General features: G+C 42.2%; 1 protein-coding gene across 1 annotated transcript; it reads right to left on the reverse strand.

The window, feature by feature from the left end:
• Window positions 1–1,664: 1,664 nt before the first annotated feature.
• SRD5A1 (steroid 5 alpha-reductase 1) lies at window positions 1,665–23,859 on the reverse strand. The gene is made up of 5 exons (XM_026843710.1): window positions 23,795–23,859; window positions 21,627–21,793; window positions 9,351–9,452; window positions 7,084–7,234; window positions 1,665–2,744 (listed from the first exon to the last, which is right to left on the reverse strand). Exons 3-5 carry the CDS (start codon window positions 9,427–9,429, stop codon window positions 2,678–2,680), a joined length of 297 nt encoding a protein of 98 aa, XP_026699511.1. The 5' UTR covers window positions 9,430–9,452; window positions 21,627–21,793; window positions 23,795–23,859; the 3' UTR covers window positions 1,665–2,677.
• Window positions 23,860–23,865: the final 6 nt, after the last annotated feature.

Raw genomic sequence — 23,865 nt, forward strand, 5'->3', positions numbered from 1 at the left:
CATGGATAAGCTGTCAGGGCATCATGTTTCAGATCCCCACCCTGCTATACATAAACCATAAATTAACATTATGTGAGCAGATCAGCTGAACTTTTAGTCAGGATAAATATTTAGCAGCATAGCACTAGGGCAAAACTGAGGGATCAGTACAAGTTTTCTGTAAACTATGATAAAGACTCAGAGAGCTCCACTCTTGAATATAAGGAGACATACTGAACACTAAGCAGTTTCTCTCACTGTTTACTATTAAAAGAATCTTCACCTTTTCATAAAGGCCAAAAAAAAAAAAGAAAAAAAGGTGGTGAATTAGAGACTGAAGTGCTGCAGCCAGATTTTTTTTACCGGTTGGTTGTCCCCTTAGTGATTTTTGAACATATATTCCTAAAGATATAAGATATTAGTTCACCATAAACTATGGAAGTATTTAAACACCTAGAGTAGATGGTGGTCTTTGAATCCTGTATATTGCCCCCTAAAACAGATTTTGATAGCTGGATGACTTAGATACCAAGACTTAAAAAAACTGACACAGGGAAGTGATAGGGTTTAGAAATATCTCAGTATATAAGACTTAAGTTTCTAAAATTCTCTTCAGAATATGCCTTAAGTGATCTTATTGAACTTTTATTGTCCAGTAACTCCACTTTAGCATTTAGGAGTAAATCATCCTCCCCACAATTTTCTCCCCAGGAAACTTCATGACTGAACGTTCATCAAAAAAGCTAGAATCAAATGTCAAATTATAGTGTGTTAACAAAAACGACAAGGAAAGCCTCAAACTCCCTGTAAAACACTAAGGAAAGATGTAAATGCTAAATAAATTATTAAACAGCTGAGAATCAATTAATGCACTATCGTCAAAGGAATGGCTATTCCTATGTTCTCCCAAAGCTGAACTTTTTGGATATCGGCTGAGAGCAGTCTTGATCATCCCTGTCAACATTATGAGGAGCAACTAGCAGTCTAAGGGTTTGGCTGTAGGTAAATTATCACCACTGCAGGACTGCCAGTTTCTCTTCCCTCCTTTCTTTGACTATTTCAGTCAATAATGATAGAATTTTTTGTCACACTTATTTACACCACTAAATATATCCTTAATGATAGCCAAGACTTCAGTGCAGTAAGCACTGTATAAATGTGGCAGGAAGGAGATGATGAAGAAACAACTGTCAAGCAGAAGCTTGGGTCATGAAGTCCTTTTTCACTGCCCATTTCCTGAATGTACTTTTTTTAAACTATTAGCTAAAATTTTAAAGGTAAAGTTCATCACATATGTTATTTTGATTACTACAGCAGTGTAACTCAACAGCAAAGACAGAATTTTGAGCTTTGGACAAAGCTTACTGCAATACCATACTGGAGAACTCAGCACCTGGCAAAATTAGATTACCAATTTGTTTTGAAGAACATAACCCAACATATACAGTGTAAACAAATCAGAAGACACTTGGCAAAAGTTTGATTTCCATTGATTTCCAAAGTATATTAGCAACAGAGTTTAGGGTTTTGTGGGAAGCTTTTTGGTGTTTTGTTTGTTTCTTTGGGGTTTTTCTAAATTACTATTATTATTTGGCTGTTGATTTGGGGGGGGGTGTTTAGGGGGTTTTGGGTTTCTTTAAGTTTTCTGTAGAATTTGTTAGATTTTTTTTTTTTCAGCACAAGCATGCAAAAGACACAGATGTGCCAGTCAGTATGCTTAGCATACCATCATGTTTTTGAAACCTTTCTGGAGTCCTTCAGGAGAAAAATGTAGGGGTATGAGAACTGAGATTAATAAAACAAGCTGCACTAAAAGATTCTAGGTTTTTTGAATATAAAATCATCTAGATCATTATCAACGAGAAGGAAGACACTTTTTTAAAACAGCATAGTAAGAGAATTTTGTAAAAATCTTACATTTTTTTTATAAAGTAAGTTAAGAAAACAATACATAATTGTTAACAGTACTAGACTGGCCTAAGTATCGCAAATAAAAAATGCCTCCCAAAAGTGTTGAGTGAGAAAATGCACACTGAATATTGAGATAGTTATTAAATTTGAGAGGTGGATGACAACTTTAACCTATTATTTGGGAAAGGTAGCACTACAACTATCTATGTAAATAGCATTAAGTATTATCTATAAAGTGTCCACACCTGTGTAAGAGTGCAAAGAGGAGGAAGAACACTGTCTCTCACCTAACAGCAACAATGTTCATCTAATGTCCTTGGTCTGCACCATCAGTGCTCCTGGAAATAGAGGTGGGGCAAAGGATTAGGAAGGCAGCAAAAAAATCAACCCCATTTGTGTATGCTGGCAAATAACAGGCAGAACACACCAATGGGCTCATGGCACAATCTTCAGGACAGCGTAGCTAAATCAAGTGGAAGCAGCAGAAGCCTGCACAGGTAGAAGAGGAAGCACCAGAAGTCCTGTCCAGTACTTTCCATGATGTGAATTTAGACACATTGCCTAATGTATTTATGATGGTCCTCCACTGTTGGAAAAGCATTTCTGTTCCTATCCACCATGTCTATCACATTCTGTATTTTCATTAAGAGGAAAAGCAGTAACTAACAGCAGCACTGATGCAAAGGCTTTGTCACAGTGATGATCACGGTATGTTAACCTGCCAACACCTAGAAGTGTTATATGTTACAAGAAGCATCCATTTCAAAAACAGTGGTAAAAGCACAACTCAGTACACAAAAGGGATCAGAGTTTTTCTGTTCTTTGGGTAGTCTTCAAATTTCTCAAGGTACCATCTGAAAAACATAGACAAAAATCTGATGAGTACTGAGTCCTCAAAATGCTGTCAAGGACATTAAGTAATTGTTCAAAGTGTTCAATTTAATCCATATATTTCCTGGCTACAAACCAAAAAAATGCCTTTAGAACCCGCTCTGGAAAGAAAAGTGCCATTTACCACACTCATCATAATGACATCTAATTACCAACTACAACAAAACAAAGCTAACTGCTTCCAGCAATGGGAAACCAAACCAACAGATGTGGCAAGAGCAGCCAGGGAAGGAAGAGCCTGTTGTTGTGCAATTATGTTGTTATGCATCTTGAGTGTTTGCATTTTAGAAACAAGAGAGGAAAAAAAAAATCAAAAGCATTCAAGGGGATAACATATCAAATTGTATAATGACTTCACAAGGAAGCAAGGGATAATTCACATAGTGGAATGACAGTCCTGTTCTGGATAGAAACATCTTCAGTTCCAGCCAGGACTTGAATAATCAAACTAAATGTGACAGACATTGCACTAGCCTTACTGTTAATCCACCTCAAAGACCATGCCTATTTTCAAATCCAGACAGTTTCAAAAGAATAAATCCATAGCACTACCAAATGTTGTTATTTGTCTGGTTACCTTATGTAACACACACATTTACTCCCATTTTCAAATATTTATTCTTCTCCTTCTCTAAAATAAAATTTTAAAAAAGAATTAACTTCATCTGGGCTCCTTAAAGGTGCAGGTATCCATATTATCAATAGCTAAGTGCAAGATCAAAGCTGAAATAAGCAGAGAACAACAATAAGCAGATAACCTGCAGCTATGGAATACAAGCATTACACTATTTACCCCTTTCAGTCATTCTAAGTTTTTCAAACTAAACAGACTACACCAAAATATTTCTTCACTTAAATAGATTTTTTTTTTCTGTACCCCTCTTCCATTTTTATGCATTTTTCCTTTAGTGCAAATGATTTCCTTTAATAATGTTTAGCTTTACATAATGCTTTGTAAGTCAAGAGCTCTGACAGAATGCTGTCAAGGCTTAAGATAGACAGAAACTAACCATGAAATTTGAGCCTGAAGAATGTAATATAAAGGAGAGATTGAGGAACCTTTCCTTGCTTAATCTGGTGAGGGAGACAAAGGGGCCCTCTTATTGCTGTCTACAGGTACTAGAAGGGGAGTTATTTAAGACAATGGAGCAAAATTATGAATGAAATGCAAACTCCTGCAGCTGAAATGCAACAGCTCCATGCAAAAGTGCAGGCCAGAGTCTGAGTGTCTAGATAGCAGCTCTGCACATAAGTACTCTATGGGTCCTGAGAGAACTGGTGGATGAAGTTGCTAAGCCACTATCCACCATATTTGAGAAGTCATGGCAGTCCAGCAACATTCTCGCTGACTAGAAAAGGGGTAACACAACCCCCATTTTAAAAAGGGAAATAAAGAGGACCCAAAGAACTTAAGTCAGTCAGTCTTATCTCTGTGCCTGGCAAGATCATGGAGCAGACCCTCCTGGAAACTGTGCTAGGGCACATGGAAAATAAGGAGGTGACTGGTGACAACCAACATAGCTTCACCGAGGGCAAATAATGCCTGACAACTGGGTGGCCTTCTACAACAGGGTTACAGCATCAGTGGATAAGAGAAGAGAAATTGACATCATCTACTGGAACTTGTGCAAGGCATCTGACACTGTTTCACATAATATCCTTGTCTCTAAATTGGAGAGATGTGGATTTGATGGATGGACCACTCAGTGGGTAAGGAATTGGCTGGACGGTCACACTCAAAGAGTTGCGGTCAATGACTCAATGTCTAAGTAGGGAGCAGTGACAAGTGGTGTTCCTCAGGGGTTGGTGTTGGGACCAGTATGTTTAACATCTTTGTTGGTGACATGGACAATGGGATTGAGTGCACCCTCAGTAAGTTGGCCAATGACACCAAACTGTGTGGTGCGATCAGTGTGCTGGAGGGAAGGAATGTGCCATCCAGAGGGACCTGGACAGATTTGAGAGGTGGGCCCATACAAACCTCATGAAGTTCCACAAGACCAAGTGCAAGGTCCTGCACATGGGTCAATCCCAAGCACAAATACAGGATGGTCAATGAGTGGATTGAGAGCAGCCTTGAGAAGGACTTGGGAGTATTAGTGGAGAAAAAACTGACTATGAGCTGACAATGTGCACTCACATCCCAGAAAGCCAGCTGTGTCCTGGGCTGCACCAAATGAAGTGTGGCCAGCAGGTCAAGGGAGGTGATTCTCCCCCTCTACTCTGCTTTTGTGAGATCCCACCTGATGTACTGTGTCCAGCTCTGGGGCCCCCAAGATAAGCAGCACATGGACTTGTTCAAATGGGTCCAGAGGAGGCCACAAAGATGATCAGGGGGCTGGAGCACCTTTCTTATGAGGGCAGGCTGAGAGAGTTGGCATTGTTCAAGCCTAGAGAAGGCCCCCTATAGTGGCATTCCAGTACTTAAAGGGGGCCTATAGGAAAGATGGAAAGGTAGATTTAAATTAAATCTAAGGAAGAAATTCTTTCCTGTGAGGGTGGTGAAACAGTGGAACAGGTTGCCCAGAGAATCTGTTGCTGCCCCCTCTCTGGAAGTGTTCAAAGCCAGGCTGGACGGGGCTTTGAGCAACCTGGTCTAGTGGAAGGTGTCCCTGCCCGTGACAGAGGAATTGGAACTAGATGATCTTTAAGGTCCCTTCCAACCCAAACCATTCTATGATTCCATGACATGGACATCCTGGTGGACAAGTTGAACATGTCAGTAATGGATCCCAGCAATCATGAAGGCTAACGGCATATTTGCCTGCTTTAACAAGTATAGAGCCACCATGTCAAGGGAGGTGCTTATTATTCTCCACTGTTCAGCAGCTGAGAGCCTGCATCTGCATTACTGCCTCCAGTATTTGGCTTCTGGTGCAATAGAGATGTCCACCAACTGGTGAGTAATCCAGCAGATGGTCATTAAGATGACTGCAGACCTGGAACATGTAAGAGAGGTTGAGGGAACTAGCCTTGTTTAACCTGGAAGAGAAGTTAAGGGGCAGATCTAATTGCAGTCTTCCACTACCTACAGCAATATTAGAGGGAAGGCAGAGCCGTACCCTTTCCTAGAGGTGCGCAGCAAGTGGACAAGTGGCAGGGGATAGAAGTTGCAACATGGAAAATTCCAACTGGACATAAGGAAAAAAACCTATCCCATAAGAATAAGAAAAATTCTGTTCCAGTGCTTTGCCAGAGATATGCTGAAGTCTCCACCCTTGGAGACACTCAGAACTCAACTGGATGAGGCCCTGGGCAACCAGCTATAGCCTTGTGGTTAGCCCTGGTTGGAGCAGGTCACACCAGATGACTGGACAGAACAACCTTCAGATGCTCCTTCTCAAACTAAGATATTCTGCAACTCTGCTTACTAATAGCAGGTGGTAAAATAATGAGAGATGGTCACAGGCAACAGGCTTGGAAGGTTCAGGTTGGATAGTAGGAAAAACTTGTTCACTGTGAGGGTAATACACACATGGAACAGCCCACAAACAAGGTGCAGGAAAACCTCCATTCCTGGAGGTTTTCAAGACTCCACATAGCCATGGCTGCCTTGACAGGCTGTTAGCAATGGCATTTTTTTCAGTCTATTTTCTCCATAAGTTTATGTTTATTTCCTCTTATGACACAAAGTTTCAGCATAAGAACAAAAGCAGGAAACCAAAAATAACCAAAATAAGATGAAGGTGTTCAAATTATTTTAAACATGCTATTCTTTAAAGGGAATCATTTCAAGAAACAATTCTTCTCAAACTACGATCCTTCTGTTAGCAGGAAAGCCACATTATGAATACAGTACACTAGTAGTCAGATTCTTTAATTACAGAGCCAAGACTTTATTAAATATCATCTACCAGAACTCTTCATATTGTCTATACACTTGATTATAGACAATATGATATAGACTTGGCTCTAAAGTGTGCTTGTTACAGAAAACTTTAGAGTGATTTCCAAAATTTTAACATTATAGAAACAAGTTTGAGTCACAAAGGATAGTATATGATCAATTATGGCAATTTTCCTAAACTCATCTATAATCTTTAGAGATCTAGGATTAACTATGTTCATTTAAACATTATTTTGACCTCCTCATTGTACATTGCGTGTGTTTATGATCAGTACTATCCCACTGAAATTCTGCAGTGCTTAATGCTACTCAGATTGGTCTCTATCATTTTCTCCACTGCAGTAGCAGAGTCTTTTACAAGACTTGCTCTGCAACATCCTTATGGGATGAGACATAATTTTTGAAATGAAAATGTGGCATAGAGACAACAGAAATTATAAGACACAAACACTTACTGGTGGTGTTGCTTTGCCCTTGAACCCAAGATGAAGAGCGTACACAACGCAAATGCAAGGCTTTCAGTGGTGCAGCAGGCAAGGGCAAAACCAAACCATTCCAAGATCTCTCCAAAAAAGTTGGCTCCACTGACATACTCAAACATTCCTCCTAAAAGCAGGACAGAGTTATTTTAAAAGCACCTTAATCAAGATCACCAATGTTATCTTCTACTTTAAGTCAAGTAAGAGCTATATCATTAATGTCTCTATATAGTTTTTAAAGGCAATGGAGGCAGTGTTTTTCAGTTCAAGTTGTACTATGAAGGATCCTTCAGACCTCATGCTAAGACAGACCTTCTCCACCTCCATTTTTCCTCTTTAACTCATGAAAGAAAAGCAGATTTACCAGTACCAGAAGTGAGTTCATGCCTCTGTAAATAATTACTTAACAATGATATCAAACTGGCTCTTTGATCATAAATTAAACCTTTTTTAAAATATATAAAAACAGAAAATATGCTCCCCTTCAAGAGTCTCAGAAAATACTCATAGGGTTAGTCAGCATACAATGTTTAATTTCTTTAAGTATTTAGAAATTAACTTAATTATGAATATTATTATTATGAATTAAAGTTCCATATTTATACTCTAGCTTAAAATGTGTTGCCCTTTTGTTCTCAATTCCCTCTCAGGTCAAGTGCTTCAGCCTTGACACTCAGTTGAAGAAGTAATTGGCCATCTGCATTAAATGTGTTTTACGGCCAATTATGCATAAACAATCAGTACTCACCTGCTGGGAATTTTATAAAATAAGAGCTTTCACCCTAATTCCAAAGTTAGTGTACAATTTGATAACATCTCAGTATGTGCTTTACCAGTGGGACTAAACAAACAAGTATCTGCCAAGTGTAATAAAGGACATGTTTTGACCTTGCTTTAATTTAATGACTTCGGTTTTGTGACAAAAGAGAAGCAGAATTCTAGCACTTAAACTGGATAAGCAATATCAAACAGAGCAACTCCTCCTGATCATGCAGCAAATAACATCTTATTTTCTTCGGAACTTTTTTGTACACTGAGTATAGTACAGTATGTTCATATTCATTTTTTACATGGACACTTGGATTTACATTTATTAAAATTTTACAGTTACCTTCCTGGTGAAAAATAACAGTCTACTACCTTGTATACCTAGTTCTCTGTTTAATTTTTTAAAATCTCACTAAAACCCAAGATAGAAACAACTAAAGGAAAAACTTAGAGAAACAGCAGAATTCAGAGGCAACTATTATTCGTCTACTCTCACTGAGTGTAAAATACCCAGAAGAGTTTCCAAAAGTGTCAATAAACGTTAACACTTCAATAGGCTCCGTAAAAAGTCCTTTTTTATTCTCCATTTTCCCATGAAAGCCAGCATTTATAATGCCTAACTTCCTTTGGATTTCTGTCCTCTTTTCCCTGTGTCTCCCCTACTGCAGTAGTTATTGCTCTCCAGTTACCTAAGATCTCTCCCTCTTCATATGTGGGACAACATAAGATGGGCCAGTCACAGTTGCTGAGTACTTTCTGCCCTCCCCTCCTGCCCCCACACTGGGATTATAATTTAAGTGGTCTTTCTCATAAAAGTTGTAGAATGCTATGTCACATTTTTACCACTTTTTAAAGTGGTACAGCCAAAGTTGGTTAAGAAATTCAAAGACTTGCACAAGCCACGCAATATCATGAAACAGATCCCTTGGAATATTTGGCTTAAGATGAAAAAAACTAGAATGTTTCCCACACTATGAAATCACTTCCCAAGATAGAAAACAAACTTCCATTTCCAGTTTCCTCTTGTATCATGAATTATTATAAAATACACCAAGCTTTAGAAGGTCATCTTTGCAGAATCATTTTAGGGTGGAAGGACCTCTTGAGATCATCTAGTCCAACCCCTTCTGGCTTAAGCAGGTTGCCCAGGACCATATCCAGTCCAGTTTTGAGTACCTCTAGAAATGGACACTCCACAACCTCTCTGAGCAACCTGTTCCAGTATTTGATCACCCTCACAGGAAAAAATGTGTTTAGATGTAATTTCATGTGTTTGAATTTTGTGCCCAGTGCCTCTGGTCCTGTCACTGGGCACAACTGAGAAGAGCCTGGCTCCCTCTTCTTCATTCCCTCCCATCACGTACCGATAAGATCTCCCTAATCATTCCCCGCTCCAGGCTGAACAGTCCCAGCTCTCCACTTCTCACACAAGATGCTTCTTTTGTTATATAAATTTCTGTAACATTTTTACTCACCTCTCGGTATCTTGTAACCAGTTTCCCCTGGTCTTCTCAGATTTCTGAGAATGTGATCAGAATGAATATTGACTGCCATGCCAGTCAACCATCCTATAAAACCTGAAGAGAAATAGTTAAAATATATCTTTAATATACCAAGCCAAAGTGCTTGTTCAGAAAAGAAACTGCAGTCATATATCACATTATCTCAAAGCAGTAGCAACGTAAGCAGTATAAACAATTCTGGTGACATCCTGCACAATCCCAGTTCCACACTGAGCTCTTCAGTCAGCATTGCTCACAGCAATCAACAGGTCTCTAGACAGGAACAGTACTATAAAATTTATTCTTATGTTGCTAGACTTACATAAATGTATGCATGCACATACATAAAGATGTAATGTGTGTATTTCCCTCAATTCCACACAGAAAACCAAACACACTAAAATTTTAAGCACTGTTCAACAGCCATTCTCATTCCTGCCAGAGGGACACATCTTAGTCCTCCTCTTTTTTTTTTTTTTTTTTTTTTTTTAAACTGACAGTGTATCAGAGTTTCCACAGCAGACTTCTGTGCAGTAAAAGTGTTCTGGGTTTGTGTGGTGGAGGTTTTTGGTAGCAGGGAAGGGGGGTACTTCAGAGGGCCCCTTTGAGAAGATTCTTGAGAGTTCCCCCAGCTCCAAGTCGGACCCACCTCTGGCCAAGGCCGAGCCAATTAGAAACAGTGGCTGTGCCTCTGCGATAATGTATTTAAGACGGAGAACCTGGGAATGGGTTGGGACTTTGAGGACAAGTTACAAGAAGGACACCTTATGAGAACACCGAGGTCAGTGGAAGGAAAGTGGAGGAAGCGGGGGAGGTGCAGCAAAGCAGAGCCCCCCTGTATCCTGTGGTGACATCAGGGCCGCCCCTGCCACCCATGGAGGTCACCAGAGGAGCAGATTCACCTGTGGCCTGTGGAGGACCCCCAGGACTCTGTGGGAAGCAGCAGCCCCCACTGTTGTAGTTTGGTGCTGGGAGGACTGCAACACATGGAGGTGACCCACGGCAGAGCATCTTGAGAAGTATCCATCCATGGGGAGGACTCATGGCAGAGTTTGTGGAGGACTGCCTGCCGTGAGAGGAATGCCAGGTAGAGCAGGGGGAGGAATGCAGAAGATGCTTCCCCCCACCTTGGAGGGAGAAGCAGTGGAGTGACTGCACACCCCATCCCTTGCCCTGTGGCGGAAAGTAGGTAGAGATACCGGGAAAAAAACTGAGCATGGGGAAGAAGGGAAGGGCGGGGGGAGGTGTTTTTAAGATATGATAACGCTTCTCACTGTCCCATTCTGTCTCTTAAGTGTCATTATCATTAGTGTTTTGAATGTAAGTGATATCCTTTTTTATTCTTCCCCTAATAAGCCTGCCTTTTACCTGTGACAGTTAATGGGTGAGCAACCCCCTCCCTATCCTTATCTCCATTCCTCAGCCTTCTGTTTCATTTTTCCTCCTTCCCAGCGCTGGTGGAGAAAGGGGTGAGTGAACGATTACATGGTGTTCAGTTGCCCTCTGGGCTCAAGCCATGACAAAAAGGAATAATAAAATTGTGAAGGAATTCATACATCATTTACTTGTGTCATTCAGCAAAATGGTTTAACCATTTATATGAAGCTTTCATACCAACAGAGATTAATGCCACATTCTGCATCCTTATGTCTTGTTGCCATAACTGCATGGGATAAATCAAAAGGCATTTAGGACAAAATTCAGCATTTTCACCCTTCCATGTTGTCTTTGGCTACATTTTATAAATGTTACTTTCTTTTGAAGGCAGCATTCTTTGTACCTAGGAGCAGACAAGGTTCAGTTTTGAGGGTAGATTCATTGTATTGTTTTGAATACACCTCCAAAAGTTACTGATATTTTTTTTTTTTAATTTCCAAGAAAACGCCAGTGATATGCTTCTAGAATTAAGTCACTTCACACACCAGATAAAGAAAGCTTTGCCTTTTTGCACCCATAACTTGAGTCCTTCAGATGGCTCTCTTTCAATACAGAGAAACACAGTAGTATGACCATCTCAGCAAAGAAACTAAATGGATATCAAGATGAATAAGGCCATGTTGCAAGACTAGTAGGTTGTCAGAGCATACTTTACCAAGACTTAGGCTACGTTTCAAAGCGAAGCTACAATGTAAATGGACCTTGCTGTAAGCAGACCTTGCCTCTCAAACAAGCTGTTAGATAGGCAGCTTTCTTCTCTCAATCCCTTGTAGGCTGCATTTACCTAAAGGACCTAGCTGTCTGCTTCCACATGGACTAGGAGGAAATGACTGCTCTGCAGAGAAATTGAGGTTTCTGTGCAAAAGCTCTCTCCTTATTTACCTACATAAACAATGTTGTTTGATTAGCTTGTTACAATCTTCTTGCATTACAAAACTAGTAGCAGAATTTAGTCTTGTGAACAAGCATGTTTCTTTATCTTTTGTTCATACAGCACAGTGCAGCAAATGTCCATTAGCAATCAAGGTATGTATATGCTGTTTGGAAATTAATTTCCATTTTGTAATGCGATTTTCATTGTATATGTTTCAGGAATAGTACCTTCTTGACTGGTGTACTGTTATATATTTTTGAAAAGCTCATGTTATGAACTTTCACGCTGTATAATTGAATTATAATATAAACTGTGTTTCTGACAAATTTTGGAGGTTTGAAGTTCAGATGTCAAAACAGCAATTTCGACAGATCTGCTTCTACGAGTTCAAACCTGGAGGTAATGCAGCGCAAGCTGCTCGAAACATCAATGAGGTATATGGCCAGGGAAGTGTTAACGAACAGACAGTGTGACTTTGGTTCCAAAAATTTCGACATGGTGATTTCAACCCTGAAGATCAAGAAGGTCGCGGACGTCCTTCTGCTATTGACAACAATGAATTGAAGGCTCTGGTGGAAGCAGATACACACACAACTGTTCGAGAACTTGCAAAAGAACTCAGAGTAAGCATATCAACTGTTTCTGAGCATCTGAAGAATGGAAAGTCAAAGCAGCTTGACAAATGAGTGCCACACGAACTGAATGAGAATCACAGAAATTGCTGTTTTGAAGTGTCATCGGTGCTTCTTTTTTGCAACCAGAACGACCTGTTTCTCAACTGTATTGTGACGTGTGACGAGGAATGGATGCTCTACAATAACCGGCGACAATCGGCTCAGCGGTTGGACCGCGATGAAGCTCTGCAGCACTTCCCAAAGCTGAACCTGCACCAAAAAGTCATGCTGACTGTCTGGTGGTCTGCTGCTGGTTTAATCCATCACAGCTTCCTGAATCTGAGTGAAACAATCACGGCAGAGAAGTACGTCCAGCAAATCAATGAAATGCACCAGAAACTTCAACGGCTGCGCCCAGCACTGGTCAACAGAAAGGGTCCAATCCTTCTCCACGATAACGCGCAGTGACATGTTACACTTTTGACGCTGCAACAGTTGAACAAGCCGGGCTACAAAACTCTGCCTCATCCACCATATTCACCAGACTTCTCGCCCACCAACTATCACTTCTTCAAGCATCTCGAGAGCTTCCTGTGCAGGAGATGCTTCAGAAACCAAGAGGAGGCTGAAACTGCCTTCGATGACTTCATCGCCTCCAGAAGTCCAGAATTTTATGCAACCAGAATAAATATGCTTGTTTCGCATTGGCAAAAAATGTGTTAATTCTAATGGTTTTTATTTTGATTAATAAATTTTATTCTGAGATGAGATATGCCACTTCAAACATACATGTTGAAATTGGCAATTAATTTCCAAACAGTCCATAGATGTCATATGTTAAATATCTTTTGTAGTAAAATTTTACCATAATCCTTTCAACTACATATTCAATGTAATTACATCATCATGAGATAGATTAGATCAATGTAATGAGGAATTTACATAACAAATCATATAATGACATCATTCAAATACACAGGATATAATTCAATATTATAATTCAAGGAGGAATAATTCAAATGCTGTTGAATTCTGCTTCTAGGAAACCAGGTAATTTTAACTTTTTTCCTTCAAAACAGATCTCTATCCAATCTCTATCAGAGAATACTGAATCCACACTGCATCCAGCAACAAGAAGTTTGTTTCTCTTGCCATTAGTAATTAATTATGTATCCCTTTGCTAGTTGCCAGAAAAGATTGAGTCTACCTTGGCAAACAAGGCATGTTATTCCTATAACTAAGTCAGTCATTTTCTCTATCCATACAATAATTTGAAAGGAAATTTCTTAACAAGTACACAGATTCATTCTACTTAATATTTATACTAATTTACTTCAGTTTCAGCATGAGGAAAAACCTATATTGAAAGTTAGAAGTTTAGTATTCTTTCCAGAAATTATACTTTCTCAAGGGAGGACATTAGAGACCCTTTGGTTTCTCTGAAATGCCACTGTACTTTTGGAGAATGTTACCTGTGTTTTCTGTATTGGTATCTGTTTGTAGATACCAATAATCAGATTATGCAAAAAGACTGGCGCTTGCATTGAGTGAACGATTACTATAGGTCAGTTTGATTCTGTGCATTTTAATCCCTCCTACTTGAAAACCACCAAATGTAAGACGGAAAAAATTAAATCTCTCTGCATGGACAACAAGCCAATGAATGTAGGCTATTTTCACAGCACCCTGCCTCAATCTGAAGATCCACCTTCCCCAGAAGTACTGCATAACCACATTCCCTGTGCCCATACTCTGGGCACTGTACTTCACTGTCCTCATCCTTAGATCCTCACCATTGCCAAATCCTAGGACTGCACTCTACAGAGCCAAGAGCTGATTATATACCATGATCAGGTATATAATGGCATTTGCCACGTAGACAAGAAGGGAGCCACAGTGTACTCCAGCATATTCTCAGAACCACAGGATACACCACACAACATGAGGACCTCACGAGACTATTAAACTCAAGAGGCTTTTGCCCTTCATCAGGATAAATCTGGAGATTAAGGCCTGGGTTCCTAATAGGAGAACACTTGCACAAGAACAACAGTAACTAGGTCTATGTTATCAAATATCCAGTGCAACAGAAGAGCGTGTGTGTGTGTTGTTGCACCAGTGCCCTCTTCACCCTCATCCATACAGAATCTCACACAAAAAGACCTTCTGCTGGTTCTTTCAGAGTGACAGTATGGTAGCTGCTGTCTGGTTTACCTCCCCACCCCGGGTTTCAACAATATGCAGTGCAATATGCTGCACAGAAACAGCAGGAGGCCAGTTGCTACACCTGCGCTGAAAGTGCCTAGTAGACACATCAGGTGAACCAGTGCCTCATCTTCGATTGTATGGTTAGTTATTCCAAGAAGGCACATCTGGATCATCTGGAGCATCCGGATGCCTGTAGATATAAGGAGAGATACTGAATAACACACACCCCTTGGTCAGGATACCATATCCAGATACGGACAATGCCCATGCTCTCCTACATGTCCGTTCTGTGTAGAGAGCCAAGGTGGCATGTGTGCTTGGTTGCCTGATTGCCAGATAAAAAGCCTCACACAACAAACTACGTGCTGATGTTCTGTCATCTGCACCTTCTGAGTCACAGGTACTGCTTTTCTTCACAGAGCTGCTTCAAAGTGTTCTGATGCAGAGAAGGGTTAGCCATCAACATTAGAAGGAAGTAGCTGAATGGGGATTTAAAGGAGTAAGAAAAGACATTTGGCAGACTCCAAAGGGTTTGATGAAGCTCAAGAAAGCAAAGGAAGAAAGGAGTTTCCAACTAGAAGTGCAGACATTAGAAAGAACACAAGGATGAATCACACAGGTGCATATGCCCCTCTTCGTAGCATTCACCACTTCAGGGTATCATGGCTAGTCTTGGTAAGTTCACAAGTTGTGTACTGGCACACATGTGTAAGGTACATGCTCAAAGATTATGAAGCTGTTCCCCCACTGGTTTGCAAGCTCATGGTTTTATCAAGGGTTGTACTGCATTTGAAGCAGAGCATTTCCATTTCCTCTGAAAAGAGATGAATTCACTGCTCTGAACTAAACCAACACACAGTCCAGAGAAACTATGAGGGAACCACATCAGAACTGTACTGATGCTCCAAATCAATTGCTTGTATAGGTAAAAGCTATTGCTTTCCCAGAACTAAGTCCTAAACATCTGAAAACATAGTCAGTGTGTATACTAAGCCTCCACAGATAGAACATCAGTTGTTTAAAACTTCTGATCACGATGGTTAATCAGTTTCACTTCTCAAAATTTCTGTCTTCACTGCAAATTTATCTCATTTCAGCTTCCAACTACACAATCTTGTTTGGCTGCTACTTGCAGACAATCTCCCATTTCTCTTCCACATATAACTTCATACCGATTGAAAAAATATCTTGTTAGCCCTCAGCAAATATGATTTCTTGCTATTGTTATTTCCTAATCTTCTACTCCATTTTTTCCCCAGTCATTTTAAACAGAGGCTTAAAGACACAGCCAGATGCTTCTGAAGAACTAGAACATGGCTCCTGATTCATCATTTACAGCACTGTATTGAGATATCTTTTGATTAAGGTGCTAAACTAGGAAACAAAGCCTGCATTGCATCAGTCTTCAACAGTTTTGATCAATGGATCTTTTAATCAGGCTTCTACTGGATCCAAGTTTAAGGAGACTAGAATTAAAAATTACCAAGAGAACTCCAAGTGTATCCAAGTGCCTAACGCCCACTGAAGTCATTCCCTTTACCTCAATTTCTCCATTTTTAAAGCACAAACAGTACTGCCTCCTAATCTTGGCAAGAGATTTCTATTTCAATTTAAATTTCTTCAATCTTATAGTCATGACACCATTTAGCCCAGTAGTCTTCTATTGTCATCTGCAATAACACTGTAATAAAGAGAAAAAACTTCTTATTCTTGCTGTAAAAAGCTTGAGAAACCTGGGAGAAACACTAACTTGCTCTGGCTCCAGAATAACAAGAATGGTACTAGGTCAGATCAAGGATCCACACAGTGCAGTATTCTGCCTTTGACTGACAAAGGGGAATAGGGAGTGCCTCAAGCCGCCTCCACCCTGAGTGGGAAGAGTGAGCTGCTAACCAGGGCAGAGGGGACTCAGTGTGGGTGATGAGTAGAGCGACGACGCCCAATACCCCTCACGTACAGAAACATCCTCCGGGGAGCTTATGAAAAGGGTGTAACGTGTCAGAAGGGTGTAGTGTGTCAGAAATTTGCACGGCAGGTAAGGCATGCAGACACGGCATAGCCCCTCTCCTGGCTCTAGAGCTTATCTTACCTAGTACTCATCCTGTCGTCCTCCACAAGCAGACTGAGCTATAGTCTCCACTCAGGTCAAAACAATCACCAGAAGGAACCTGGTGACCCAGACAGAGATTCCATGCAAACATGCAGAGGTCCAGGTCCCTGGCTGCAGGGAAAGCTTGAGCCTGTCAATTCTGCTGGAGGGCAGCAGTGGCAGTGACAGCACCTGTGTGTGCTGCAATCAGCTGGATGACCTGCTCAGTCTTGTGGCTGACCTCAAAGAAGTGGTTGAAAGATTAAGAAGTATTAGGGAGTGTGAAAAGGAAATTAATTGGTGGAGTAGCACCTTAGCACCCCAGAAGCAAAAGGAACAAATGGAATCTCCAAGAGGCAGGCGATCACTCACCGGTGCTCTTGCTACCAGGCAGAAGGAGGGGACCTGAGATGGGGGAGACTGGAAACAGAGCCTTGCTCAGAGAGGCAGGAAAATCCCCTCCAGACCTCCTTCACCTTCCTTGGTGCCCCCTCTCAACAGATATGGGGCCCTGGAACTTATAAATGAAGAAAATGAATCAAAAAAGGAAGAAGATGAAGGTCCACCAAGGCTAGGTCACCCTAGACCATGTATTAAAACCAATTCTAAAAAGAACCCCAGAAGGGTCATTGTAGTGGGTGACTCTACTCTGAGGGGTGTTGAAGGCCTAATGTGCAAACCAGACCTGCTTCATAGGGAAGTCTGCTGCCTCCCTGGGGCCTGGGTATCTCACGATAAAACTCCCCACTCTAGTGAGACCTCTCTTGGTTTTTCAGGTGGGTAGTGATGATATTACCAGAAGTCCAAAATCAATGGAGAGACATTCAGAGCCTTGGGGAAACTGGTTAAGGGGTTAGGGGCACAAACTGTGTTCTCCTCCATCCCTTCAGTTGCAGGGATGGATAAGGAAAATTACAGGAGAAGACAACAGATGAACTTGTGGCTCTGAGACTGGTGTTACAGGCAGGGCTTTGGATTCTTCAGTCACAGGTTAGTATACAGGATGCCAGACCTTTTGGCATTAAATGGGATGCACTTGTCCTAGAGGGGGAAAAGGATCTTGGGGCAGGAGTTAGCTGGGCTCACTGAGAGAGCTTTAAACTAGATTTGAAGGGGGAAGGGGACAAAACTGGAACTGCCAGACATAAGCCATAGGGTAGATTACCACAGTTTGTGGGATGGTGTGCCAGTGACAACCCTCACCCTGCCATCTCAGTGGAGGCAAGGGCTGGAGACATGAAGCACAACAGAGATACAAGGGATATGGATGGTTCAGTAACTGTGGTAAACCTGTGAAAGATCAGGCTGAAATTAGGACCTCTAAATGCAAAGAGGTGCTGGGGACATCAGCCCATCTGAAGAGCATCTATACCAATACACACAACATGGGTAACAAACAGGAGGAGCTTGAAGCCATGATGAAACAGGAAAACTATGATGTGGTGGCTATTACAGAAACATGGTGGGATGTCACCCATGACTGTAGTGTGCCAGTTGATGGCTACAAGCTCTTTAGAAAGGATTGACAAAGAAGGAGATGCAATGGGGTGTCGCTGTATGTTAGGGATTATTATGATTACTTTGAGCACAGGTGTAGTGAAGACAGGGTGGAATGTCTTTCAATTAGAACTGGGGGAAGGCCAACAGGTCAGATGTTGTAGGAATCTACTACAGGCCACCCAACCAGGACAGAGAGATGGATGAAATATGCTATAGGCATTTAGAAGAAATCTCACAATCGCTTGCACTTGTTCTTGTGGGTGACTTTAACTTCCCAGAAATTTGCTGGAAATACAACACAGCAGAGCAGGACCAGTTCCAGAGATTCCTGGAATGTGTGGGAGACAACTTCCTGATGCAGGTGGTGAGAGAACCGACTAGAGAAGGTGCCCTGCTGGATCTCCTCTTTCTGAACAGAGGAGGACTGGTGGATGATGTGGCAGTTGGAGGCTGACTAGGGCACAACAATCATGAAATAACAGAATTACCTATTCTTAGAGATGCCAGAAGAAGGGGCAACAGAACTGACTTCCTGGACTTCCCAAGGGCTGACTTTGTCTGGTTTATGCACCTGCTTGACAGGATCCCTTGGGAGACGGTACTTAAAGGTATAGGGGTCCAGGAAGGCTGGGTGCTCTTTAAGAAAAAAGTCTTAATGGCACAGAAGCAGGCTATCCCCAGGTGCTGTAAGAGAAGCCAGCAGCAGAGAAGACCACCCTGGCTAAACATGGAGCTTTTACTGCAATTCCAGGAGAAAATGAGAGTTTACAGCCTTTGGAAGAAGGGGCTGTAGCCACACACAGTGATTACAAAGAGGTTGTAAGGCTATGCAGGGCAGAAATCAGGAGGTCTAAAGCCCAGCTAGAAATTAATCTGACTTCAGCAGTGAAAGATGAAAAGAAATTTTCTATAAGTACTTCAACAGCACAAAAAAGACCAGGGAGAGCCTCCATCCCCTGCTAGATGCAGGAGAAAACATGGTAACAAGCAATGAGGAGAAGGCTGAGGTGCTTAATGCCTTCTTTGCCTGTCTTTAATAACAAGATTAGTTGTGCTGAGGGAACCCAGATTCCTCAGCCAGAAGACAGAGACTGGGAGAACGACTCCCCCCACAATCCAGGAGGAGACAGTCAGTGACCTGCTGCATCACACAGACACACACAAGTCTATGGGACCAGATGGGATACACCCAAGGGTGCTGAAGGAGCTGGCTGGGGTGCTTGCCAAGCCGCTTTCCATCATTTACGAGCAGTCCTGGCTGACTGGAGAGGTCTCGACAGATTGGAAATTGGCTAATGTGTAAGAAAGGTCTGAAGGATGATCGGGGAAATTACAGGCCTGTCAGCTTGACTTCAGTGCCCAGGAAGCTGATGAAGCACCTCATCTGAGTACCATCACACAACACATGTGGGACAACCAGGTGATCAGGCCCAGTCAGCATGGGTTTATGAAAGGCAGATCCCGCTTGACAAACCTGATCTCCTTCTACAACAGGGCGACCTGCTTATTGGATGAGGGAAAGGCTGTGGATGTTGTCTACCTTGACCTTAGTAAGTCCTTTGACACCATTCCCAACAGCATTCTCCTGGCGAAACCGGCTGCTTGTGGCTTGAATGGGCACGTGCTTTGCTGGGTAAAAAAACTGGCTGGATGGTTGGGCCCAAAGAATTGTGGTGAAGGGAGTTAAATCCAGTCAGCAGCTGGTCAGCAGTGGTATTCCCCAGGGCTCAGTTTTGGGGCCACTCCTGTTTAAAATCTTTATTGATGATCTAGACAAGGGGATTGAGTGCACCCTCAGTCAGTTTGGAGATGACACCAGGTTGGGTGGGAGTGTTGATCTGCTCGAGGGTAGGGAGGCTCTGCAGAGAGACCTGGACAGGCTGGAGCCATGGGCTGAGGCCAACTGGAGGAGTTTCAATAAGGCCAAATGCCGGGGGCTGCCCTTGGGCCACAACAACCCCCAGCAGCGCTACAGGCTTGGGGAGGAATGGCTGGAGAGCTGCCTGTCAGAGAGGGACCTGGGGGGGTTGATTGACAGCTGGCTGAACAGGAGCCAGCAGTGTGCCCAGGTGGCCAAGAAGGCCAATGGCATCCTGGCTTGTGTCAGCAATAGCGTGGCCAGCAGGGACAGGGAAGGGATCTGACCCTTGTACTCGGCACTGGTGAGGCCACACCTCGATTCCTGTGTTCAGTTTTGGGCCCCTCACTACAAAAAGGACATGGAATGACTCAAGCATGTCCAGAGAAGGGCAACGAATCTGGTGCAGGGTCTGGAGCACAGGTCATACGGGGAGCGGCTGAGGGAACCGGGGGTGTTTAGTCTGGAGAAGAGGAGGCTGAGGGGAGACCTCATCGCCCTCTACAGCTACCTGAAAGGAGGGTGCAGAGAGCTGGGGATGAGTCTCTGTAACCAAGTAAAAAGCAATAGGACAAGAGGTAATGGCCTCAAATTGCTCTGGGGATGGTTTAGACTAGATATTAGGAAGTATTTCTTTACATAATGGGTTATTGGGCATTGAAATGAGCTGCCAAGGGTAGTGGTGGAGTCCCCACCCCTGGAGGTGTTTAAGAGTCGGGCTGACATAGTGCTGAGAGATACGGTGTAGTTGAGAAGGGTCAGTGTTAGATTAATGGCTGGACTACATGATTTTCAAGGTCTCTTCCAACCTAGATGATTCTGCAACAAGGTAAAATATTCTCGTTTATCTTCAGATCAAAGAGATCCTTCTATAAGGATTTCCTTGGAAAATTATACTATCATTTTGACAGTAGGCAAAAGTAGATGCTCACAAACCAAAAAACAGTGCAAACACAATACTTTGTCACTAAATAACTTACCTTTTAGTCATATGCATGGCTTCAAGTATAGAAGTAACCTCAGTTCCTGGTAGGAGCAAATGATCAACTCCTCCACCCCCCAGTTTTGTTCTTTGACAAAGCCCCCTCCCATTAAGAGGGTGGGTGGGTTCATGTGTTTGCATGTATGTGTAAATATCCTATCACCCAGGTCTTCTGGCATTAGAAGCATTATCTCTGTATTTAGCAGCTACCCTTACTGGAGTTTTAGTCCATGAACTTGTTCTCTTCTGTTTGACTGCATACAAACCTTATACACCTATGACATCAAGAAAAGAGGGATTTCAGTTTAATCTACATAATTATGTTAAAAAAAAATCTGCTTTATTTGTTCTAACACTGTATGCTGCTGCTTTCATTTAAAGCCTCAAGTTCATATACTGAAAAAAAAACCCCACATGGCCATACATGATCCGTATTTACTTTGGTGTTAAAAAATAAAGATGACAGTCAGCTCATCTAGCATTGACATTGTGGGAAGAGGTGTCAGTTCACAGTTCTGAAATAATAGAGGTTAAAAAAAGGCTTCCAGCTACAACAAACAAGAGAATTAGCTATAAGAGAAGCTGTAAAATGGGACTGAAGACACTATAAAATTATAATAAAAAAATTAAAAAGCTGTGAAGACAAAGGAAAACTACACCTAGTGGTCTCATAACGTTTTAACTCACCTGTAATGAAACATGGACCTTTTAACCAGCCTGAAGGGTATTTTGCATAGTTGCTTAAGCTTCGGCCTTGCAAGTATCCATTGTAAACACAGAATAGAAGCGCTAGCACAAAAGTGAAAAATGGCGTTGGTTTTCCTTCCCGGATCAGAAGAGGAAATATGAGTGCCCTATAGCGAACAAGGAAAGAAAAATTGCTTCATTAATCAGAAAAGACACTTTTGACGTTCAAAGCTGTAATCCATAGTCTGTATTATCCTGCTTTTCAAATTCTGAGGAGTCTTTGATCCTAGTTCAGAAAGACAGTCACTCTTGCTTTAACAATTAAATGTTAATTTTGTTGCCTAATTGGAATTACAAGATCAGCACTCTCTCCCCTTCTAACAGAAATTTTGAACTTTGGATCTAAGTCAATTACTTTAACAACAGCAGTAAAGGCAACACGTTAAGCACATAGTGTTTTTATCCTCATTTTTTCCCAAATCCTCAGTGATATTATCAAGCTTTCTGAAATGAGACAGGTCTCACAATACCTATACCAGATCTACCAGCACTTCCAGGGAAAATACCAACCCCCTTGAAATTACTTAACTGAGCTCAGTTTCCTCCTTGCCCTGAAAGTCCCTTGATAATCTTGGTCTACCCTATGACACCTGTTAAAGACATGACAAAACCACAACTGCCCAAACAAGCTCCAAACAAGAACAGGTGAATGTTTCTGTGCTCTGCCCCCTGTCACTAGCCAACTCCAATCACTTACCAATTCAATTATAATCTATAATAGTTTAGGAGCAGGCTTACTGAAGCCTGAGCAACCTCCACATATTTTCCAGCTACCCCAGGACTACTTACTGCTTCAGAGGAGCCTTCCCAGAGAAAGCAAACGCATAACAACTTTCAAGAAAGCATTACCAATTCATTAATATGAATATTTAAAGCCACTACATTACAACAAACAGAATTGACTAACAGACATCCCTTCCAGTCTAAATTCACCTACAGAACAGTCCCTCAGTCCAGCAATAAACAACTGGAAAAAAGAAACTGCACTACAGCTCAGCTTTCTGAACAAACCTTTGCTTTGTGTTTCTTAGCTTTTCCCAAATATTGAGGATGAGTTAAGATCCCATGCCAATGCTAATCTCTTTATCTTAAGAATGCAAAAAGAGGAAGTAAAGACACACTGCTGGATTTGCAAAGCCAGTCAGCCACAAAGCCAACCATATGCTGCATTCTTCTTGATTGTGAGGATGTGGAATACTTCTGGTCGAAAGCAACAGTCTCTTCCAATAAGCACTGGGAAACAACAGTGTATCAGCCACACACTCAGCTTGAAACTAGCCTAACTACTGCTGCTGGTTGCAAAATTACTTGTGGAGTATCGTCAGTAATTATTGTCAATGACTTGAAGGGAACAGCAAAAATTTTACCCAAGCTCCAGCTAAACTGCTTTCTCCCATATAAAATACCCAGGTACTGTTGACTGCATGGCAATACAGGGCACTCAGCCTCAGCTTTCGAGTGCTTTAGTGAGCCACTGAATGCCCTAAATCGGAAAGGGCCTACAGGGATCATTAAGTTAAACTTCTGAAATGAACACTGTGTTGAAAGACATAACTGGAAATTAGCTGCTGTTTCACTGTATTAAAGTGATATCAAGGATCCAGAGTTGAACTCTCCCTGCTGGAACACCGTGCCCTTAAAACTTCCTGATCAAGTCAGTCACTGCTTAAGCGGGGATCACCACCAGAGCTACAGCTATAGGGTACGGACGATGCCGCAGGCTGATCCATGCCGCTTCTGCAAGGCGCCGTAGCACGCCACTGCACACCGTGGAGCAGCAAAACCAACGCCGCAAGCACCGCACTGCCCCGATTGCTTGCCCATTTGGTGTAAAAACATTGAACACCTTCACATAAAGAAGCAGAAGATACTTTAGGGATTACCATATTTAATAATCAGCATTAATTAACAGCAGAATCTCGCTCCCTGCAGTCAGAAAAAAGTTAGTCGGGCGTTTAGCTCCAGACTGACCCCGAACCGCACCTCTCCCGCCGCCAGCCACCCCCCGCTACCCAGCCGGGAGCATCCGAAGGGGAAGGGGGAAGGAAGTGTCCCCCTGCCAAGCGCCCCGGCTCAGGCGCCCCCCGTCCCGGGCCGAAGAGCCGCACCTGTGCGCGTAGTGCACGACGAAGCAGCCCAGCAGCAGGCGGTTGGGCCAGGCGGCGGCGACCGCCCCGCC

This window comes from Athene cunicularia (genome assembly GCF_003259725.1).
Source record: "Athene cunicularia isolate RWA chromosome 2 unlocalized genomic scaffold, athCun1 chr2_part1, whole genome shotgun sequence".
NCBI lineage: Eukaryota > Metazoa > Chordata > Aves > Strigiformes > Strigidae > Athene > Athene cunicularia.